The 21,366-nt window shown below is 34.7% G+C and overlaps 2 protein-coding genes across 4 annotated transcripts; both read right to left on the minus strand.

Moving 5' to 3' along the window:
* Nucleotides 1-46: 46 nt before the first annotated feature.
* On the minus strand, nucleotides 47-9,220 carry LOC18050506. Of its 3 annotated transcripts, XM_006446132.2 has the most exons (11): nucleotides 6,961-9,220; nucleotides 6,544-6,783; nucleotides 5,979-6,108; nucleotides 5,382-5,534; nucleotides 5,016-5,242; nucleotides 4,818-4,887; nucleotides 4,438-4,644; nucleotides 3,420-3,652; nucleotides 2,061-2,139; nucleotides 1,851-1,988; nucleotides 47-976 (listed from the first exon to the last, which is right to left on the minus strand). In XM_006446132.2, exons 1-11 carry the CDS (start codon nucleotides 8,922-8,924, stop codon nucleotides 773-775), a joined length of 3,645 nt encoding a protein of 1,214 aa, XP_006446195.1. In that variant the 5' UTR covers nucleotides 8,925-9,220; the 3' UTR covers nucleotides 47-772. The 3 variants fall into 3 exon arrangements, with proteins under 3 accessions (XP_006446195.1, XP_024046166.1, XP_024046167.1); XM_024190398.1 differs by lacking the exon at nucleotides 47-976 and having other exon boundaries at nucleotides 1,897-1,988; nucleotides 2,061-2,116; XM_024190399.1 differs by lacking the exons at nucleotides 47-976; nucleotides 1,851-1,988; nucleotides 2,061-2,139 and having other exon boundaries at nucleotides 3,560-4,210.
* A 3,910-nt stretch (nucleotides 9,221-13,130) lies between these two features.
* LOC18050509 (60S ribosomal protein L2, mitochondrial) lies at nucleotides 13,131-15,146 on the minus strand. Its single transcript, XM_006446134.2, has 3 exons — nucleotides 14,967-15,146; nucleotides 14,107-14,290; nucleotides 13,131-13,981 (listed from the first exon to the last, which is right to left on the minus strand). The coding sequence occupies exons 2-3, from the start codon at nucleotides 14,207-14,209 to the stop codon at nucleotides 13,425-13,427; spliced, it is 660 nt and encodes a 219-aa protein (XP_006446197.1). The 5' UTR covers nucleotides 14,210-14,290; nucleotides 14,967-15,146; the 3' UTR covers nucleotides 13,131-13,424.
* Nucleotides 15,147-21,366: the final 6,220 nt, after the last annotated feature.

A 21,366-nucleotide genomic window follows, 5' to 3' on the forward strand; every position in this document is an offset into this window, starting at 1 on the left:
TAACAAATGAAGAAAACGCAAAATGTGAAACAATAGAATGATCTTCATTGAAAATTCAACAAGATGCAAGCAACACCCAAAGAAACTACTGTACAAACAAGCAATTTTCGTTTGTGTAATACAACAAAAGAAGAAAGTAAATTCACTAAATGAACAAAGAATGAAACCAACCATACTAAAATGTGTAATCAAACCAAAACTGTTCAACTATTTGATATGACTCTTCTGCAATCCATCAGAGATCCCCACCATCCAATTGCTCAGTATGAACCTGATTTCTAAGTTTCTCGATTGCATTGTCACACGTCATCACATCACATACATATTGATGGGTCAGTGTTCAATTTACAAAAACAGTTAGTGACCCTGTTATCTCAGAATCTTGTAACTGAGTGCCTCTCTAACACCCCCCACCCCACAAAAACCCCCAACTCACTTTTTTTTTTTTTTTTTTGGGTCCTTTTCAGTAAAAGAATCTTGATATTATGATACAAATCCTTTCTCAAAACTCCAACAATCTTTTGAACTTTAACAAACAAAACTTTTTTGGTTAGCAAAAATCTCTTTTAGAAGAACTAACCACAATCCTCGGTCTGGCTTTCGACAATCTGGTACCTCCATTGGCACGCACATGCCATGAACTCTCGGATAGTGACAAAAGGCCTGTAGCATCTCTTGTTTGAGGCTATACGCAGATTGAAGCTAATTGAATAAATGTCACCTGAAGAGCCTTGTTTATAACTCAATCAGCAAACGGGGGCTACAACAGTTGTCACGAATATCTGTTTGATCGAGTGCCTTCTGTACCTCTCGCAGCTGAGTTATCATATGATCTCCGAACTTCTCTCCACTGTCGCCTACTACTGCTCCTTTCAAATGGGTAATTTTGAGCATATGCGTGTGTTCTGGATGTGTTGCTTCCATTCTGTTTCTTTTGGGTGTTCCTTGTCTCTTCCTCAAGATCATACCGTGACCGCTGAAAAGATAAAACAGTAGTTGACTCCGTCAATGCTATTCTTGCATAAAAAGAGAATAATACAAGAACAATCAATAAACAGCTTCAGTAACAGAATAGCATAAAACAGACGGGCAGCATGAACTAGGCCTAGCATAGACAAGGGCAGGTGATGCAAGATTTGAGGGTACTAAACTTGTAACAACCACTTATTGAAGCAAGCAATTATGATCTGTAAATTTAAGATGAGGTCAATCATTTGTAATAAAGGCTGATACAGATTACAGGCTAAAAGGTTTAAGCCTAAGATTCAAATAATACCCTAATGTATAAGCTTATGGGTAGCTGGCAATACCCTAACGTATAAATCGCGTGGATCAATTACGAATGCAAACATAGCATACACATATTATGACTTACTATAATTTAATGACTACAGTGGGGTGACTTGAACATCTCCTATACCACTTCACACAAAGTTGAGATCCTAGGTGAGGGCCCAAGTATACCATTTTTGCTCCAACAAAAATACACATCTTCTTTGGGCACTTGTTTGTTAGACTTCATGTTCATGTTGACATTGAGAGAAAATAGTTTTAATGATCATTCTTTGACCAAAGACAAATTTAACCCAGTGCCCTGTCGGGGATGCACAGTTTCTTTAGGGCTTAACATGAAGTGGCACACCACTGCAAGAAAATTCAAAGTGCCCAGCCCAAGTAATGATCCTTAACAACACTTTGCTAGCAACACCAAAAATTTCTTACAGAGGATTTGGAAACAAAAACAAAGAGAGTAAAAATGATGGTAATAGAATGCCCAAACTCTTGAAAGTTTGTCAGATAAGAGAATAATGCACGAAAAGAAAAGAGAGTTATAGTGATGAATTTGGGACCTTGGAAGGATCTGACAGTACAGCATATGCCTCTGCAATCATTTTAAAAAGTTTCTCAGCATCTTTGTGGACTTCTGCTCCAATTTCCTTCCAAAGCCCATCATCTCCATTATCACTTCTAACCAAGGACTGACCCGCCTACATCAACAGCGGATTGTTAGATGAGTGAATAGTAGTAAGCAAGTAAGTAGAGCATTTAATTTATGAAACCTTGTCAGGATGATGTCGAAGTGCAGCTTTCCGATAACCCCTTTTGATATCTGCCACTGAAACAGATGATTCAACTCCTCTGCCACATAATGTAAAGTAGGGATCTAAGACCATGAAATTAAAATACAATGATTGCCTCTAGTTATGACTTCACTAACAATTACAGTATATTCCATTAAATTCAGAAGGCAATTAACATTAATGCAACATACAAGTATAGAAAATGTACAAGAGTCATTAATTACTCATAATAACTCCATACAGGGTACATAAGAAATAATAGATCAAGGCAGAGTAGTTCCAAATGCATCCTTCTTTGCTAAATACCCCCTTTCATTTCTTGTCCCAATAATTTTATTTTCACTTAAATTGCCAAAGAGTTAGAATCAAAAAAACAAAAAATGCCAAAGAGTTCAATCTCTCAGCAGGCACGAATTTGACAAAATTTACAATTGTTCAGGCACCTAAATATTAACCCCTAAACCCTGTAAAATGAAAGACAGATGGAACAGTCTGACCATACTGAGAAGAGGTTCAGGTTACACTCTGGAGTGGAGAAGACTGTAAGCTAATAGCAAGGATATTTATGTATGTAGCAACCATTTTCCATTTTTCTTTTCTAAAACCTGCCAAAATACACATTCATGTATATGCATAAACATATGGATATAATCTAAGTATACTCTATTTATTGATTGGGAAAGCTGGTTCCGTAGCATGAGATAAGTATCCGGAAGAAGGAGGATGTGGAAAGAAGAGACGGCGTTATCTTAGCTGTTAAGCAACAGCTAGCCCCTGGTTGTGGAAGCTACATTTTGAGTGGAAACAGAATGATGAATATATAACTAGCATACATTAACTCCACTGATAATAACCTTCTTTTTATTTTAAAAAAAAAGTGGGGGAAAAAAAACTTCATACTTTCAACTGAGAGTGCTTAGAAATAAGAAATTTCAAATGCAATGTGCAAAAGTTTAAGTTAGCAGAAAATTCTTACAGATCAATAAATAGTGTCCTAATGATGTAAAGTTGATATAACCAGAATATGACAAGCCATGAAGCCAACAAACATGCCTAATATATTTGTATCCATGGCAAAGAAAACCTTTAGTTAATTATCTGTCCTCACTCTCAGCATCTCACACTGCTATACTAGTTCATATCATGCACAACAACTTCATAGGGAGGAAAAGAAAAGGCTTAATAAAATGGTTCATATCAAGATTTGTTGTGCATCAAAGCAAATCGACAACAAGATCTACCTATTTCCCTAAGCATTCAACACAAATCCCATAAATCTTCATGCATTACATGTTCCAGGATAACTTTCTCTCAACATGAATAAAGAGAGCAACTTACAAAATAAGGTACATATCCAAGGGAATGTCCTTCCTTGCTTCTTCTTCTACAGCAGTAAGTCGCATACGAGCTTGTCTGAGATCGTTTGCCAAGTTAATTGATCTGTCAGACACTCCAGACTGATTACTCTTCTCTATTTGCTTAGTAAGAAGGGCGATAAGTCTATGAAAATCACTAGCTGCATGGTCATAATCCCTAATCATCTCATATAAAGTAGCTCTTCTGGAGATTGCCTGTAGAGTAGAAACAGGTCATACATTTTAGCTAAAATGTTGTTAAAGAGAGAGCAACCACAATTTTACCTTGAAAGATCATGGGAAGGAACAATAAAATATTCCAGAACCTTAAAAAAGAGTAAAAAATAAAAATAAGTAGATCATCTCCAGGGTATTATTGTGTGAAGTTCACTTGCAAGTTAATTTAAACAAAAAATACAAATTAGACTAAACTGAAATTTACTTTGGCCAACTAACTGGCTCCAAGGAAAAAAGCTGTCATGAGCATGAGGTGTCGGAAAAGATGTAATTACTTCTAACAACCTTTCTACCTGGTAAGTTCTTCTCAGCACTTAAATGCACAACAGTTATCCTATCCAAAAGTTATATGATTATAATCACCATCTTTGCTAGTAGTATTCTATTCATAATTATACAACAAATAAATTGCAATTCACATGCTTTCCTTGTGTAATAAAACACACTACTCAACTCACATAGAAAGTACTAAAGGTACATTTTAGTATAGTACTTTCATGGAAGGGATTAGACTGCTGTCCAGCATGAACAGCCTGCCTGCAAGTAGTTCAAGCTCCAAGAGTTAGTCAACTGGCTTATTCATGAGTAAGTTAGATCAAATAGGCTTCTAATGTCCCATTTAATCACAGTGGGTGATATGGAATCATTAAAATCTCAGATACATTACTACATAAATGGGCCAGTGGATTTAGAATCATAAGAGAACTTCAAGGGAAAAATTCATTACTCACTTAAGAGTAAAAAGAATAAGTTTAGAACCAAACCTTCAGATAATTTCCATCGAGAGCAATAGCTAGGTTGCAGTCTGCAATAGCATCAGTGATATGACGCAATGCCTTGTATGCAGCAGCTCGGTTACAGAAACAAATAGCTGCAAAAGGATGTGACTCCACAGTGCAAGATAAAGCAGCCGTATAATGTTCAACAGCTTCTGAATGTCTTCCTGCTTGAAATGCTTCATTCCCAGCAGACTACAACAGAATAATACAAATACAATACTCAAAAACAAAAAATATTCCTATGCACCAAATATTATTTCATTCGTTCACTGCTAGAATGGAAAGATTGAAAGAATAAAGCACTAGAGAGAAGAGAGAGGGTCAGAGAGAGAGAGCGAGTATATCGAAGCATAGAGTAGGCATACCTTACGGCATAACAGCTCACGGACTGTGCCAGCCAAAGGAATCAATGACTCCAGCATCTTTCCTCCATTCCTGGGGGCAAAAAATAAAATTAAAATAATTGAAAACCAGAAAAGGATGAAGAAGATGAAACAGTAAGAAAATAGTAGATCACAAATAAAAGTGAAAGAAATTTATTTTGCACGACAATTAGGAATTACCCCGATTCATGCCTCTCGAGTGCGGCAATTGCCTCCTCCAGTCTTCCCAGAGTAAAGTAGGATTTGAAAATTAGGCAGCACCGCCAAAGCCTAAAGGAGACATCTTTTGTGGATTCAGAACTATCAAGCTCCATTGATTGGCCATTGGCATCCAATGGAGGAGAATTCTTTTCAGCAAAATGAAAGGTCTGTTCACACAGCTGAATTACCTCTTCATACTTTCGTAGCTGCAGAAAAAAATAGTTAACTCAAATATACCTCTACTCTGACACAATAGTAAATGCCTATTGGCATAGACGACTCTGAATCAACAACAATTTCTTGTACACGTAAAAGCATCAGGCCTCAAAAGACTGTAAAGCAAACCATGAAAAGAGCCTCTGCTTTCATTTCAAGCAACTTTTCTGAGTATGAGCTTATAAACAAAGCCTCATCAATTACTCCCAAAGCAATTTCAGCATCGTTGGATGTTTTATTTTGTAGAAGCTGAGCAGAGCGTTGCATGCATTCTGACACTTTCTGCCAAACAGGAAGAACACTAAATAAGTCACAATGTCATTGGAGAAACCATAAATTTCCTCAAAATTAAGTGAAAAAATGGGGGAAAATATTAGCAAAACATTTAGCATGATTTATTACGGATATGAGAAGTTGCAAAATAGGATTAAAATTTCTATGCCAATTCTGACAAACAATGCTAGAATAACATTGTATATATCTGAAGATAACCATAGGATCTGAACAGCTAGAAAAAGAATGTGAATGAATAACAACAGCAAACCTTCTAACATAAACCAGCCAGGACTAGGAAACAACTTGCTATGAATAATATGCAAAAATTTAATCTAGTTGGTGACTGAACTGCAATTAATAACTGATGTCGAATACAATATACACCTATCATAAACTGCTTAATAGGACAGATAAAGATAAAATATTATTCAGTTAGAGGATTCATGGTACCTGTGCCTTTTGAAGACCATCAGAGGCCTCTACTGCAATTTTCTGGTCCACACAGACATCACTTCCTGACTGTAAGCACATTCTAAAATACTTTGATGCATCTTCAATTTCCCCAAGTGCAAGGTGACAACTTTTAGAAAGTAAAAATAAGCACAAATTAGATGATAATATGTTTGACAAAGATCAAACACATGCAGAATAGGTAAGTCCAATGATGCAGCTCAACAAAGTTACAGCACATTAATACTAATTAGTATAACAAAAACTCAATAAAAGCTAGATGATCTGGTAGCAGTAAAGAAAAATTAGAAACTTCAAAACCCTTAATTTGTTATTCACAAATAGCACATTCGGAAAGTCAGCAGTACAAAATGCAAAAGCATTTGCGCCCATACAAGGAATTAAGGCGATGGAATCTTTATGTAAAACTAAGGTTCTCATGAAGAACAAACCCTACAACAGCAGAAACTCTTCAGATATTAGGATTATTATGGAACGACTAATAGGAGTTTATTTTTACTGCTCACTCAAAATGAGAAATCAGAGATATAAAGGACAGCCTTACTTTGCAGCTCTAACTTGCACTCGGAGAAAGTCTGGATCAATGGCAACAGCCAACATACAGTCTGACAGTGCATCTCTCATTCTTCCAAGTGCCATACGTGTTGCTGCACGGTTGCTATAACACAGCATTAATGCCCTGAGACAACTTTGAGAAGTTTCACTTTCAGATATACAGTTTATCCCTTGTGTGTAACAGTCCTCAGCTTTGGACAAGTTTGAATTTGTATAGGCTTGGTTTCCCCTGATATATATGTAACATTTCAAAAATAAAATAACTTGTTAGCTGGAAGACAGGATGAGCGTATTTTACAGTCATTAAATCAAAGTACTAAACCGAGATTTCCTAAAAGGAATCAAATGAGAATTTTCTAATGTGAGCTTCAGAAGGGGGGAAAAATTAATGGGAATAAAGAAAAACCTTAATCGCCATTTCTCGCATGCTTCCTGAGCTGCAATAGTTTCAGCAGAAGCCAAATTAGGCTCTTGCTTGATTTCCTGTCCTCTATCCACCTCAGAATTACGATCTCCTTTGAGTCGAGAAGAAAATAGATCTCCTCTCTCCTCCTGCCCGGAAGACAAAAGCGGAGAAGCTCCAGAGAAAGAAGAAAACTGTAGGGAGGACAATGCATGCGGAACTTTTGAATTTGGTGTGGTACTATAAGACTCAAAACCAATTTTCACCAAATTTTTTTTAGGGTGGCGTTTTGATGCTAAGTGACCTTGACTAGCAGAAGATGCAGCAAAGGTGAAGTTAGAACCGCCTATGTCTTCTGAATGAGAAGGAAAACTAAATTGCATCCTGCTGTCACTATCTTGCCTCTGAATGCCTGCACTTGAACTTGCTTCAGTTTCAGCTGAATTATCAGTGGCGTCATCGATCTCCTCATTTGCGGATTTAAAACTTTCAGTCTCAGTCCCAGAAACAGACTCATCTTGAGGAACTTCAGAACCAACACCTCTGTCAGAATGATCCTCTTTTGTATCCCTAAATTCAACATCCTCATCATTTATATCCATCCGTTCTGTAGCAGCGACCAACTCTTCATCAACTGCAACATTTGGAGCTGCAGGTTGTGAATCAGTAGATGCATCATTGTTGTCAAGACTGAAAGACTCATCTGATGCCACAGACGTTTCTCTTGAACATTTAGTATCAGCCAATGTTTCCTGATATGGTGAAACATCCATAGGCGAATAAGATTCTGAAGGCTCTGGATCCTCCGGGGAACTGCTATCCCTCGAGACAAAATCCTGTCCGTGCCACAGCGGAATGGAAATTGGCTTCCTCAACTTTCCCCTCTTTTTCTTTACCTTTGTGTCTCTAACAGAACCCCTCTTTGCACTGAACTCCACCTCCTGACCTGCCCCGGAGAATAAATTAATTTTCTGATTTGGAGTTCTAAATCCTACAAAGGGTGCCGCCATCCCATCTTGCTTGCTCATAAAGCTAAACTCATTCATTCGGTCAGTTCTATCAACATCAGGCACTTTTGATGCATTATCAACTGATTGAAACGGGATGCCACTAGATGAAAAAGAAGATGATGATGAGGCAGTTTCACTGGGTATTGCACCATCTTTCGCTTTGTCTACAGGATCTTCACCACCACCACTGTTCTTACCCTGCAATCCTGCCTGAAAATCAACTTCTGTGGGAACCGATTTACCCAAATCATGTAACTTCTTATCACCCAAATTTGTAGATTGTTTATCCTTGACAAAAATATGAGATGACATTCTTCCCATATCGGTTTGACCAGCAGAAGAATCACTACTCACACTTCCAATTTTTAACTTTCTCCCCATCTCATTTGACAGCATATTCTCACTTTCTCCAACAATATACCCACTGCCACCTTTACTAGTTATGTTCAAATTCTTCATTTGATCAGGAAGTTCACTCGCTGCAGCAAATGAATCGCTGCTCTTTTTACTACCACTAAATACAAAATTCTTCACATCATCTTTCTCCCCACTATCCTTAAATGTCAGTTTACTCAGTTTCTGCTTCAACTCATTTTCAAGCTCAGATTCCACATTGCCGCGATGACCATCAATCTTCAACTTTCTCAAGTTTTCCTCTATCTTCAATTCACCAATATCACAACTTTCAAAACCATTTCTACTTCCAAACAGAATCCCACCTTTGTTTTTCTCCAGTGACTCGTGTGCGCCCAAACCCATACCCGGTTCAGCCCGAAATGGGTTGAACCCGGACTCGGTTCCGGATTCTGAAACCGAAACCCCTGGAAAATTAAAATTCTGGGAATTCGATTTCGATTGCTTTCGCGTCTTATGCAATCTCGGCCTCGTGGGCTTCGATGAATTCGAAACTGAACGAGTATTGAAGCTGAAAATCGACTCTTTTGACAATGGATTCATTGCTTGTGACGAATAAGACGACGTCTTTTGTAGAACCAGAGGATATAGAATGATAATGAGAAAACTGACCGTCTCCGGCGGGGCCTAGCAACGCCGGGAACATGTCACGCCAAAGCGGGAATGGGTCATCAAATCCGACGGCCAAGATTTTATGACAAAAAATAATAAGAATTAATGATAAATGATTGATCGATCATATGCAATTATGTATGATTCGAAGAAATACAGAGACAGTGGCCAGAAAGAGACGCCTTTGCAAGTTTTCTCATGGGTGCCTTTTTTTTTAATTTAATCAAAATTTTGGTTTTTGCTTTTTTTTTCAATTTTTAAATTTTTTTAATCAAGTATGCTTTTATAATTTGAGAGACTATTTTTAGTAGTTTATTTGTTTTTTTATCAATTTTTTTATTGGAATAAAAATAATTAGATGATGATGTAAACGAAAAGTTTCTTCTGGAATTTGTTCGTAAAAATAGAAATTATCCAAGAATATTTTTTCCTCTTTTATTTAATTTGATGATAAGAATTTTTTTTTTAACAGTAGTAATATTCGCTTCATTGATCTAAAAATCCTGATGAATTTGATGATCCGTAAAAGTCATGTTGCAATGTGTAGAAAGTTTGCAATAAAAAACAATAATTCATATGTTTTTATTCATGCGGCATGATTAACTTTTAGTAATACTATATATTGTCTGGTCTTAACACTATATTTACACGAGTTTTCACGAAATTTTGTTACTAAATCATAGAGATAGAGATAGACGAAAAAAACTTCATTACAAGAGAATTTTTTTTTTTTTGGTCTCTTATAAATGTAGTACTAATTATTATATCATACATCATTATACATAATTTATTAAATTATTATCTCTCCTAATCTTTTTTTCTCTCTCTTGCATTATTTAAAAATAATAATAATGATACAGTCATAAATTTGTGTGCAAACTTATTTTGTATAAATTTATTTTTATTATTTTATATTTTCATTCAACCAGTAAATTAATATTACATCAATTTGTACAAAATAAATTTATACAAGAGTTTGTAACTGTAACATCATAATAATAATTCCAACTGCGAATAACATCTTAAAAATATATTATTCAATACCAAAATTATTTATAAAATTTAAAATCCCATTAATATATAAAATATAAAATTGATCTTACCCTTACGATCTTTCTTTAGCGGCTGACGCATACAATTTTCGTAAATTGTATTATTAAAGCTGTATTTTAATGAAATTATTTACATTATACAATATGATGGTTCCTTTAAGACCCTTTTTAATTGACTTGTGTAGGAATGTTTTAATGACAGGCCTCCATGTTGATCTTGAGGGCCAGCACAATACCCACATTTTATTTAAAGATTATCTCTAGAAGGTAGAAACAACTGGAAGAGTCAATTATAGAGTCCCCCTCTAATCATTACATACTGTATACTTATGAAACTTGTAACATTCTGGCATGTATAGATTTTTTGAAGGATCCTCGTTTTATTCTTAATAAATACCATACTCATCACTTATATTCTTACTAAACTTTTAATTAGTTATTTAATTCTTCCTGTTGAGAGATAACATATAAAATTATCATTTATTTATTTATTATTCTACCTCTCCTTAATTATAAAAAAAAAATTTATGACATTTTTAAATAGTTTAGCACCAAAATTAAAGAGAGAATGAAAATGATTAGTCTTATGTATTAGCTAGGTTTTGCTTTACTTAAGTTTGCAAATAATGGTCAATTAGCTTTCTTTTTAGCACGAATCTCACATGATCTTATTTCAAAGAATCTAATAAGTAATTAAAAAGTAAATAATAATAAAAAAATTCTTAAAATGGAGCATAGAGGAAAGCAAATAAGTTCTCTAAATAGAAACAAAAAAAGTGTTACACTCCCTACAAATTTAGTACGTACTTAAAAAACTCAAAACCCTACACAAAATACGTACACAGTTTATGAATTAGCAGCTTGTCACCATCATGCATTTGTATCTCCATTATTTTAGCAACCATGCATGTATCCATGCATATATATGTATGTATGTAATTATTCTCCGACCATCATCCCCGTGAGCGAATGATATCTCCGATCATGGCCGACGTAATCGTCGTCCCAACCCGTAGGCTTTATCTGATGAAACGAAACCTCGAAACTACTCTTCTGCAGCACATGGTTCTCTTCTTCTGGTTCTCGTTCCACCCGAGCAGCTTCATCCAAACCATCTAAAACCTCAGCATCATCAATAACATTACTGCTGCTACTGCTACTACTACTACAGTTAGGGACGCTCCATTTAACTTGATCAATGTATTCGTCCGGACTTGGCAGCGGTATTTTGCACGGTAGCCCTTTGATCTTTGCCCAGTACCGGCGCTTCGCGGCGTTGAAAGCCTCTTCGCCTGCCGAATCATTCCAGCACATGACTTTGTGTGAGTGGCGTATATATTTCTTGGAGTTCAGAACTCTCTTCCACGGCACGCGGCCCACCTCCCAGCAGAATCTTTGCTCCCATGTTGGCACGCTTCGGGGAGTGGGGGAAGCTGCCCTCCTCTGAGAATAGTAGCCATGGCAAGTCGCCATATATTTATTAATTTTATCAGACGAAATTCTTTGTTTGGTTGAATTTTTCTTGTTGTCTGAAAGAATGAATGAGAGTGTGATGTGGTGAAGGTGAAATGTGTATGCGGTTGATTTTTAACGTAGGTTTTACTTATTTATAGAGTTTTTTTTCTTTTCTTTTTTTCTTTTTTTTCACCCAATCAAACCTATAGGGAGTTGTTTTGTTATCTAATAATTTGGATTAGGGTACCTTTTAATGGTCAGGATTTCAGGAAAATTAATTTTAGGATGTCCTTGCAATGGAAGGAGAATAATATTGGAAATTTACAATCCGCGGTTTGCACTTTCTTTGATGGGAAGCTCTTGTATAGCTTTTGAAAAATCCAAACTTGCATGGAAAGTAGCCAGATCAAAAATATCTAACAAAGCCTTGGGGCAAAAGGTAAAAACCTTTTATGGGGGCGATCAGATTACCAATAAAAAGTAGGGACTATACAACAATAAAATTTTAGAACGTGGATATTTGGAATGTAGACCCGAGTTTTATCTGCTCGAAACACAAACCTAATCAAAATGAAAAGCAAAGATTCCTCTGTTTACTCTGTTTTTAAGATCAATATGTGTATAAGTCACTTAAACTAATAAGGTTTTAAAAAGTCGATCGAATGTATTACATATTTTCTTTTCAACAATACATATCTAGTTACATTGTTTGCTTTACCGCACTTACAACACAATAATATTCCTCAAAATGGCAACAAACGAATGTTATACATACAGACCGGGGGCAACATATCCAAATGTGCCTGCAAACTCTGTTCAGTTGGTCTCACAAGCATAGGCTCACAAACGGGTGCCGATAAATACAAGATCAGTTACAATCTTAAATTAAATAACATTTGTTCACATGTAGAACAATATAAACTATGGAACAAGTAACAAATTTGTAGTCACAGGGGCTGTTTCAAGGAGCTATTATATTTATTCAGAGTTCAGAATTCAGATCAACACCAACCCTATTAGATTTGACTAACTCTCTATGTAAATTAAGCGAACACTGTAATAAAATTTTCTAAATGCGGACATATAAAAGTGCTTCTGAGAAATGCTTATGTAGGAATTTCTTTCAGAGAATAACTAGAAAACTACCTTGAGGATAAATAATTATATTTTAAAAAAAAGATGTTGAAGACTTTGCTAAAAAACCCCAGTTGTATATTATTAGCCAAAAGTACTTTCATGTACTTCAATCAGACAGAATTATCGCTTTAGCATTGTAAAGTACTTTAAATACACTTTCAATCAAATAATAAATCACAATTTTTGATTACTTAAAACAGGAATTGCTTTAAAAGGAGACCACAAAGGAGCTTAATGCAAGCCAAGACCATAAAACAAAATGCCTTGAATCCTTCAAGGAGATCTCAGACTGTTATTATTAAAATGTTACAGGGGTTTAAAGTTACTTTGATGCAAGTCAATACTCATCACACACAAAGGCTTTGATCTCTCATGTGGCATGCGAAGCACAAAAAAGAGAATCTCTATAAACTCCCCAACAAACAGAATCAAGGAAAAAGAAAAATATATACTCATGCATTGACGCTTTAAGAATCACCACTAACCAAATTGAACAAATGAAAAAGAACAGAGTATCTCTAAACCTGACAAAGCAAAACACAAAATCTATATTCTAACCCATATTACCTCTCTTTCCCGGTTACAAGTTCCAGGCACAGAATGCAGCATCTTGAATCATGCTAAATTGAAATGACAGAAGAGTAAAACTAGATGACAATAAGTTCAATCGGAAGTTAAACTTCAGTTTCATTATTGATCGGTTAAAACTGGATAAAAACTAACTGCAAAGAAAACAAAATAATGTAACAATACTAAAAATGCTCACTAGCACAAAAGGACAATATTATCAGAAGGCTAATTTCTTTTTCTTCTTAGGAGATGCAGTTTTATACCCAGACTTGCAAGGCTTGCCCCAAGGTGTAAGTGAACACCGTCCATGGTTACCACTACTTTTGCTTCGTCCCTCACCTCCACCATGAGGATGATCAACTGGATTCATGGCTACTCCTCTAACCACAGGTCTTCGACCCAACCAACGGCTCTGACCAGCCTTCCTAAGCTTCTTAGCTCCATGGCTGGGGTTAGACACTGTACCAATGGTGGCTCGACATCTAGTGTCAATCAGTTTCTCATTACCAGAAGGTAGTCTTACTAAACAGAAGCTTGAAGTGGGTTCTTTCAAAATCTTGGCTGACGTCCCCGCAGCTCTAACTAGCTTGCCACCTTGTCCTGGGTTTACCTCAATGTTGTGAATGATGGTCCCAATACGCATACAAGCAAGTGGCATGCAACTTCCAATTTGAGAATTTATATCAACATGAGCCATCTGTCTCATTATCTTATCACGCACAGTTTCTTTTTTTGGTTTTTCTTGTTTTGAAGGATCACCAACTAATTCGGTTTCTGTGAAATACAACGGCAATATAATATAGTTCAATCTTTTGAGGATAAAGGAGTGAGATTCCATAATATAAAAAACAAGAGTACCAGAAGACTGATATCGATCCATAATATAAAAACAAGATTACCAGAGGACTGATAGCGATAAGTAGTGTTGTTGTTGAGAACGAAAGGACAGAGAAGCCTGTTGAAGAGCGTCGATGAAGCTGAGCGTACTCTGCACAAAGCCATTTCTGCTGATCTCTTTCTGTGTCTCTTTCTCCTCCGTTTTGTTTTCTTCTGCTGATTTCACTGTCTATCACAACATGTTACCTGCATGTCAGAAACATTATCACCGTGGTCATAATACTTGGTCCTTGAAGATTTATCGTTTGATCAATTATTAAAATGGTGTTTGTTAAGAACTTGATGCTTCAAATCTAAATAATTCAACTAATAATTGAGAAAGTTTAATATGAAGTTAAATTAGCCACCTGCCAGAAACAAAGCAACACAAGATCAAAATCCATGTCCACTGATTAAATCATACAAAGCCAGACATGGTGAGAAATTGTATTTGGGTGGCTTAACAAATTCTTTTCCCAGTAAACTTCTTTCGACACTATTTAGATATTTATTCAAGCAAAGTTTAACAAAATGAGATGATCTTATTAAAAAGGATGTATCTAATCAATCGATAATGAACCTTACCTTGCATAATGGATATCCTATACACAAAGCAAAAAAATTAAAACAAAACAAAAATGAAAATGCAACAAAACAATCTAAAAGTCATATAATCTCGAAACAAAATTTAGATCTTTAAATATATGACAATCGTAAAGCTGAAAAATTTACATGAAATTTACATACTACAAGATAAAACCTGTTTTAGGATTAATTTTATTGTTAATATAAATCTAATACATATGCGAAACATTGAATTCAATTCTGTAAATTGCATAATAAACAACATTAAACAGAGAGAAACAGGCTGAGATAAGATTACCGGCGGTGACAGAAGCTAAAGCACCCTACGGCTGAGAAAAGAATGCTGTGGAATTGAAAGATGGGTGAATACACTGAGCAGAAAGGTGACAGCCACCGTGAGAGTTTTTCTGAGTGAGTAGAGAGTAGAGAGATGAAGAAGATGGCTGATGCTGAGCAAATTTAGGGCTGGAGAAATGAGCTAGTGGACCGGGCCGGGCCGGGCCGGACTGTACTCGTTTATTGTGATTTTCGTAGTTGTAATATAATAATCCACGTCATTTACATTTAACGCATATCTATAAAATTATTCAAATAAAATTTTATTACTTATTTAAAAAAATATATCAACGTTTAACACTTTAAAAAATATCCTATTTAAGATTTTTTAAATAAAAAATAATTTTATCTCTTTAATTTTATAGAATTATTTTATCTCTCTTTAATTTATATTTTATTATTTTTATTATAAAAAATATTTTAATTATTATTTATTTTTAAAAATATTTATTTAATTATAATAATATTAATTTATTTTTATTTAAAAATTTTAAAATAATTTTTTTACTTAAGTAAATAGTTATTTAAAGAATAAAATTAATAAAAATTTTGATATACTCTGACGATTAAAAACATCGTACACACTCAGTAAATAAAAGTAGAGAAACAAACGTAGAGCTAGCAAAATGGGTCATTGGGTTATGTTTGTATCGTCTCAAATTTAAATCAATCCAAAACTGACTCATTTAATAATCGTGTCAAAATATTAAAACTCAAACCTGATACGGAAAAATAATTAGGCTACCCAATAACCCGCTTAATATTTATATATTAAACAAAATTTACATCAAACATTTACACAATGTCGTACAAACATAAATACTGAAATACATACATAATTTATCGATATAATAAAATGTACATATTTACCAAAAATATTACACATTTACACTATTAAAGTTTTAATTATATATATATATATATATATTTCCTTCTGGTATCAGAGCCAAGGGGAGGATAGTGTAATATTGTTTAGAGATTTCGTGTTTAAAAATCTGTGTTTTATTTTGAAGTTTTATTGTGTGGTGAATTTCTTACTGGTAGTAAGTCCCGCTTTAAGATAAGGATTTTCGCTTAGGACTGTAAAACCATACCTGTAGCCATTCAAACAGAACCATTTATTGACCACAGGTTTTTACCCATGGACCCTCTACTCTGTAGAACATCGTCCTTTTCTAGCTCTTCTTCTGGAAAAACTAGTGATTCAAAGCATGTTGTGAGTTCAGAAGAATTCGTTATTGAGAACTTTGATAAAGCAATTGATTGTTGGGAACTTCCAAAAGTTTCTAAAGAAAAGATTTATAAAACAAAAAAGCTTGATTTTTTCAAAAATGATTATGTCATAAAGACTGAAAAACGTGATATAACTCTTTCAAAGCCATTTGAAACAATTCAATTGTTTTCAGAACATTCATTAAAGAAATTAAAAGAAAAGAATTTTAATTATATTCATATAGGATTTATCCAAGTAGGCATAAAACCATTAACCAAAGAAGGCTTGGATACTTCTATCCTCGTTGTCCTTAGAGATGACCGATTCATCTCTTTTGATGATTCTTTACTCAGTAGTATTGAATCGAGTCTCTGTAAAGGTCACATATCTTTTGATTGTTATCCAAACATAACAATTTTTCTTAAAGACAAAAACATTTTGAAAAGCATGATTTTACAAATTAAAACCCACAATTATAATATGATTGAAGGATCTGTCCCAGTTGCATTAATTTTTAAGATTTCCTATAAAGCCATGATTTCTGCATTTAGTACACAACACAAATTCCAATCAAAAAGAGATGAGACTCTTCTCTTGCAGACTGATCTGTCCAAAGCCAACACTGTCATTCCAAAACCAATCCAATGGAAAGACGTCAATCTTCCAGAAGAATGGATTTTTGAAGGAGCCGCTCCACCAGCAATTCCAAAACAACTTGAGCCAAATACAGAGTTGTAAAATGTGACTCAGTATTCTGATGGTAGAGTCAAACTATCTTTCAAAAGGTGTAACTCAACAAGATTTTCTGATAAAGAGTCGTGCTCAAACATCCCTTCATTAGAAAGGAAATTTACAAAAATCCCTTCTGTTATAAATCTCCTTTATCAGTCAGTAAAAAGTCAACCGAGGTTTTCCACCTCAGATATACCAAGTTCATCTATTCACTCTGTTGACTATGGAACTAATGTTCCTCACCCTATTTACATTAGCAGCCAACATGAGCAAAAGAAGGAAGAGAAGGATCATTCTCCTCCAACTTCTCCTACATTTTCAGCAGTCACAGAAAATGTAATTAATGTCATTGAAAAAGAATTTGAATTGGATAAAATCTTCTTCACAATGATTTTTACTCTGACATTAATAAAGACAAAAGACTTTGGTTTTTTAAGAATTTTTTAAACCAAAGAAAAGAAATCCAACAAATCTATTATGATTTTGTAAACCTACATCAAGTTCATATATTGTTTTTTGATTGGTTCGAGATATATTCTTCTGAGAACAACATTTCTTATCCCTTCAAAGAATCAAATCCTATTACTGTTAGGAAGAAAATTCCTGAATGGAAACTTTCTGATAGTGATAGAACCATAGAATCTGAGCATCCACCTCTTCGAAGTTTAACCGTCGACCATGGTGAACCTCATATTCAGATTAGAGCCTCACCTTACAAAATCCCAAAACCAAATGATTCCAATGCAAATTTAAGTAGTATTATTCAACAGAATAATTTCTGTAATACTAACTTAAATACAATAGGAAAACAGTTGACTAGGATAGAAAACCAATTCCAAAAGTCAACCATTGATATTTCTTCTGTTTCTCCTGTTCCATCAAAATCGGATTCTGACAAAAAGCTTAAGGAGCCTATTCTCAAACCTTTTCAGGTTTCAAAAACTAGTCAAAAGCTTGTTCAAGAGTCAAAATCAGATTTTGCTAAAGCCATTAGAGAACAACTAGATAGGATAGAAGCTGCTTCTTCCTCATCTTGCAAAATTCAAATAGCCCCTGATACTCCTCAATCTAGTAAGATTGGAGTATTAGAACAAAACCAAATGTCTACAACCTCTTCTGATTTAGAAGCCTTTAAAGAAGAACCTACCCCGAGAGCTAATAAAATCCATTGGGAACTTGCCCTTCCCACCGTCAAGTCTCCACCTGATTTGACCATAGACAACAGGCCTAGTGCATTAAATCAGTCTCGATATAATGCATCATCTGTCTATGAGTGGAATATAGATGGAATGTCCGAGTATAACATCCTAAGATTGTTACAACAGATGACCATGGCAGCCAATGCCTATAAAACCCAATCAGGAACTTCTGACAAAGCCATTGTAGAGATTCTTATTGCGGGTTTTACAGGTCAACTTAAAGGTTGGTGGGATTACCTTCTCACCAAGCAGCAACAATTAGAAATCCTAAATGCTATCCAAATTGATGAGAATGAAGCCCCCATTCTTGACGAGTTTAATAACCCAATTCAGGATGCCGTAGCCACCCTGATCCTAACCATATCCCTCCATTTCATAGGTGACCCTTCTCACCTTAGAGATAAAAATGTTGAGTTACTACATAATTTGAGATGTAGGAAATTTAGTGAATTCCAAGATTACAAAACCACCTTCTTCACCAAACTCTTTCTCAGAGATGATGCAAATCATATAACCTGGAAAGAGAAGTTCTTAACAGGTTTACCTACTCTTCTAGGCGAAAAGGTTAGAAATTCCATTAAAGCCCTTTATGACAATCGTATTCCTTATGATGAGCTCACCTATGGTGAACTAGTCAGTTTCATCAACAAAGAAGGTTTAAAGATCTGTCAAGATTTGAAATTACAGAAACGACTTAAATGGGAGCTTAGGAGATCTAAGCAAGAATTAGGCAGTTTCTGTAAACAATTCAATTATGACCCCTTTAAAACTTCCATTTCCAAATATTGTAATGGTGTGTGTTCTTCCAAACCTCACAAGAGACACTACAGATCCAAAAACTATAGAAAGTCATTCCAGAAATTTAGAGAATCTTCTTATAAGAAACCTCAGAGGCCTTACAAGAAGCCCAACTTCTCTAAGAAAAAGGAATTTAAACCCAAACACAAAGCATCTTTCAACTACAAAGAAGCCATTTGTCATAAGTGTGGTATAAAAGGCCATACTGCTAAGTATTGCAGAATGAATCGAAAGCTTCATGAACTTGGCCTTGATGAAGAAATCCTCTCCAAAGTTGCCCCTCTCCTTATAGAGTCTTCCATGACGGGAGATAGTGATCCCCTTCAGGTCGATGAGCTTATTGACTCAGATACCTCTGCATCTAGCAGTAGTGATTCTGAAATAGATTTTTATTTAAAGAAAATCAATGTTTTGACTAAAGACCAAGAAACCTTTCTTGAGCTCATAAAACATATTTCTGATCCAAATCTTCAAAAAGAATATCTAGATAAGCTTTTGAAAACCCTAGATTTTAATAAAGCAGAGACTTCCAAAGTTCCAATTGTCAAAAAGAATTCTTATGATCTTATTGAGATTTTGGACAAGAAGAAAACAAAGAAAACTATCCCCAACATTCAAGACCTCCAAAAGGAGATCAAAGAAATCAAATCTGAGATTAGAGAATTAAAAGAAAAACAAAAAGGTGATTCTGAAACTATCCAACTTCTTTTACAAAAACAATTACAGGATAAATCGGATAATGAATCCAATTCTGATGATGGTGATAACAATGATCAAAGCTTAGAAAATATTGAATCTGTACCCAATGATTTTCTATTTGTTTTAAAACAAATCACCATGAGAAAATATTTGATTAAAATCACTTTAATTTTTTCTGATGATTTTGCAATTGACGCCATTGCCCTTTTTGACACTGGTGCCGATTTGAATTGCATAAGAGAGGACATTTTCCCCAAAAGATTTCATGAAAAAACAAAAGAAAGACTCTCTGCCGCTAACAATTCAAAACTTAATGTTAATTCTAAAGTTGAAGCTTCAATTCATAATGATGGTTTTGAATTTAAAACTTCTTTTGTTCTTACAAATGACATACACCATACTGTCATTTTAGGAACTCCTTTTATAAATCTTATCACTCCTTATACTGTCAATTATGATAGTATATCTTTCAAAGCAAAAGACAAAAAGTTTGTTTTCCCGTTTATTGAAAAGCCAAAAACAAGAAATTTAAATATTGTTAAAGCATGTTCTGTCTATCAGAATCAAATCAACAATCTTCTCAGATCAAGACAAAGTGATTTAATATTTTTACAAAAGGATTTAAATTTAAAAAGAATTGAAAGCCAATTACAAAATGATTTCATACAAAAGAAAATTTCTGATTTCAAAGCTCTTATTGAAAAAGAAATCTGTGCTGATCTACCATCTGCTTTTTGGAATAGAAAACAACACTTGGTAGATTTACCTTATGAAAATTCTTTTGATGAAAGACAGATTCCTACTAAAGCCCGTCCAATCCAGATGAACATGGAATTGGAACAACATTGTAAAGCTGAAATAAGTGACTTGGAATCCAAAGGACTTATTGTTAAATCTCGGTCTCCTTGGTCTTGCGCCGCGTTTTATGTCAATTAGAAATCCGAGATTGAGAGGGGAACACCTAGATTGGTTATAAATTATAAACCCCTAAATAAAGCATTAAAATGGATTAGGTACTCAATATCTAACAAAAAGGATTTGCTTCAAAAACTGTATTCTGCTTTCATATTTTCCAAATTTGACATGAAATCGGGTTTTTGGCAAATTCAAATTCATCCAAAAAACCGTTATAAAACCGCTTTTACTGTTCCTTTTGGACAGTATGAGTGGACTGTTATGCCATTTGGGTTGAAAAATGCACCTTCAGAATTTCAAAGAATTATGAATGATATTTATAACCCTTATTCTGAATTTTGCATTGTTTATATCGATGATGTTTTGATTTTTTCTCAAACCATCGACCAACATTTCAAACATTTAAAGACTTTTTACTTTGCCACTAGGAAAGTTGGTTTAACAATTTCTAATTCTAAAGTCTCTTTGTTCCAAACAAAAATCAGGTTCCTAGGTCACCATATCTCCAAAGGAACCATTACCCCTATTGAGCGTTCTCTTGTCTTTGCAGACAAATTCCCAGACAAAATCCTAGACAAAACTCAATTACAGAGGTTTCTAGGAAGTTTAAATTATGTTCTTGACTTTTGTCCTAATATCAATAGGATGTCTAAACCTTTATACGATCGATTAAAAAAGAATCATGTTGCATTGACTGATGAGCATAGTAGAACTGTTAAACTCATAAAGAATTCTGTTAAAAGCATTCCATGTTTATATCTTACTAATCCTGCATTACCTAAAGTAGTTGAAACTGATGCATCTGA

Source organism: Citrus clementina, unplaced genomic scaffold (assembly GCF_000493195.1).
Source record: "Citrus clementina cultivar Clemenules unplaced genomic scaffold, Citrus_clementina_v1.0 scaffold_2, whole genome shotgun sequence".
Taxonomy (NCBI): Eukaryota; Viridiplantae; Streptophyta; class Magnoliopsida; order Sapindales; family Rutaceae; genus Citrus; species Citrus x clementina.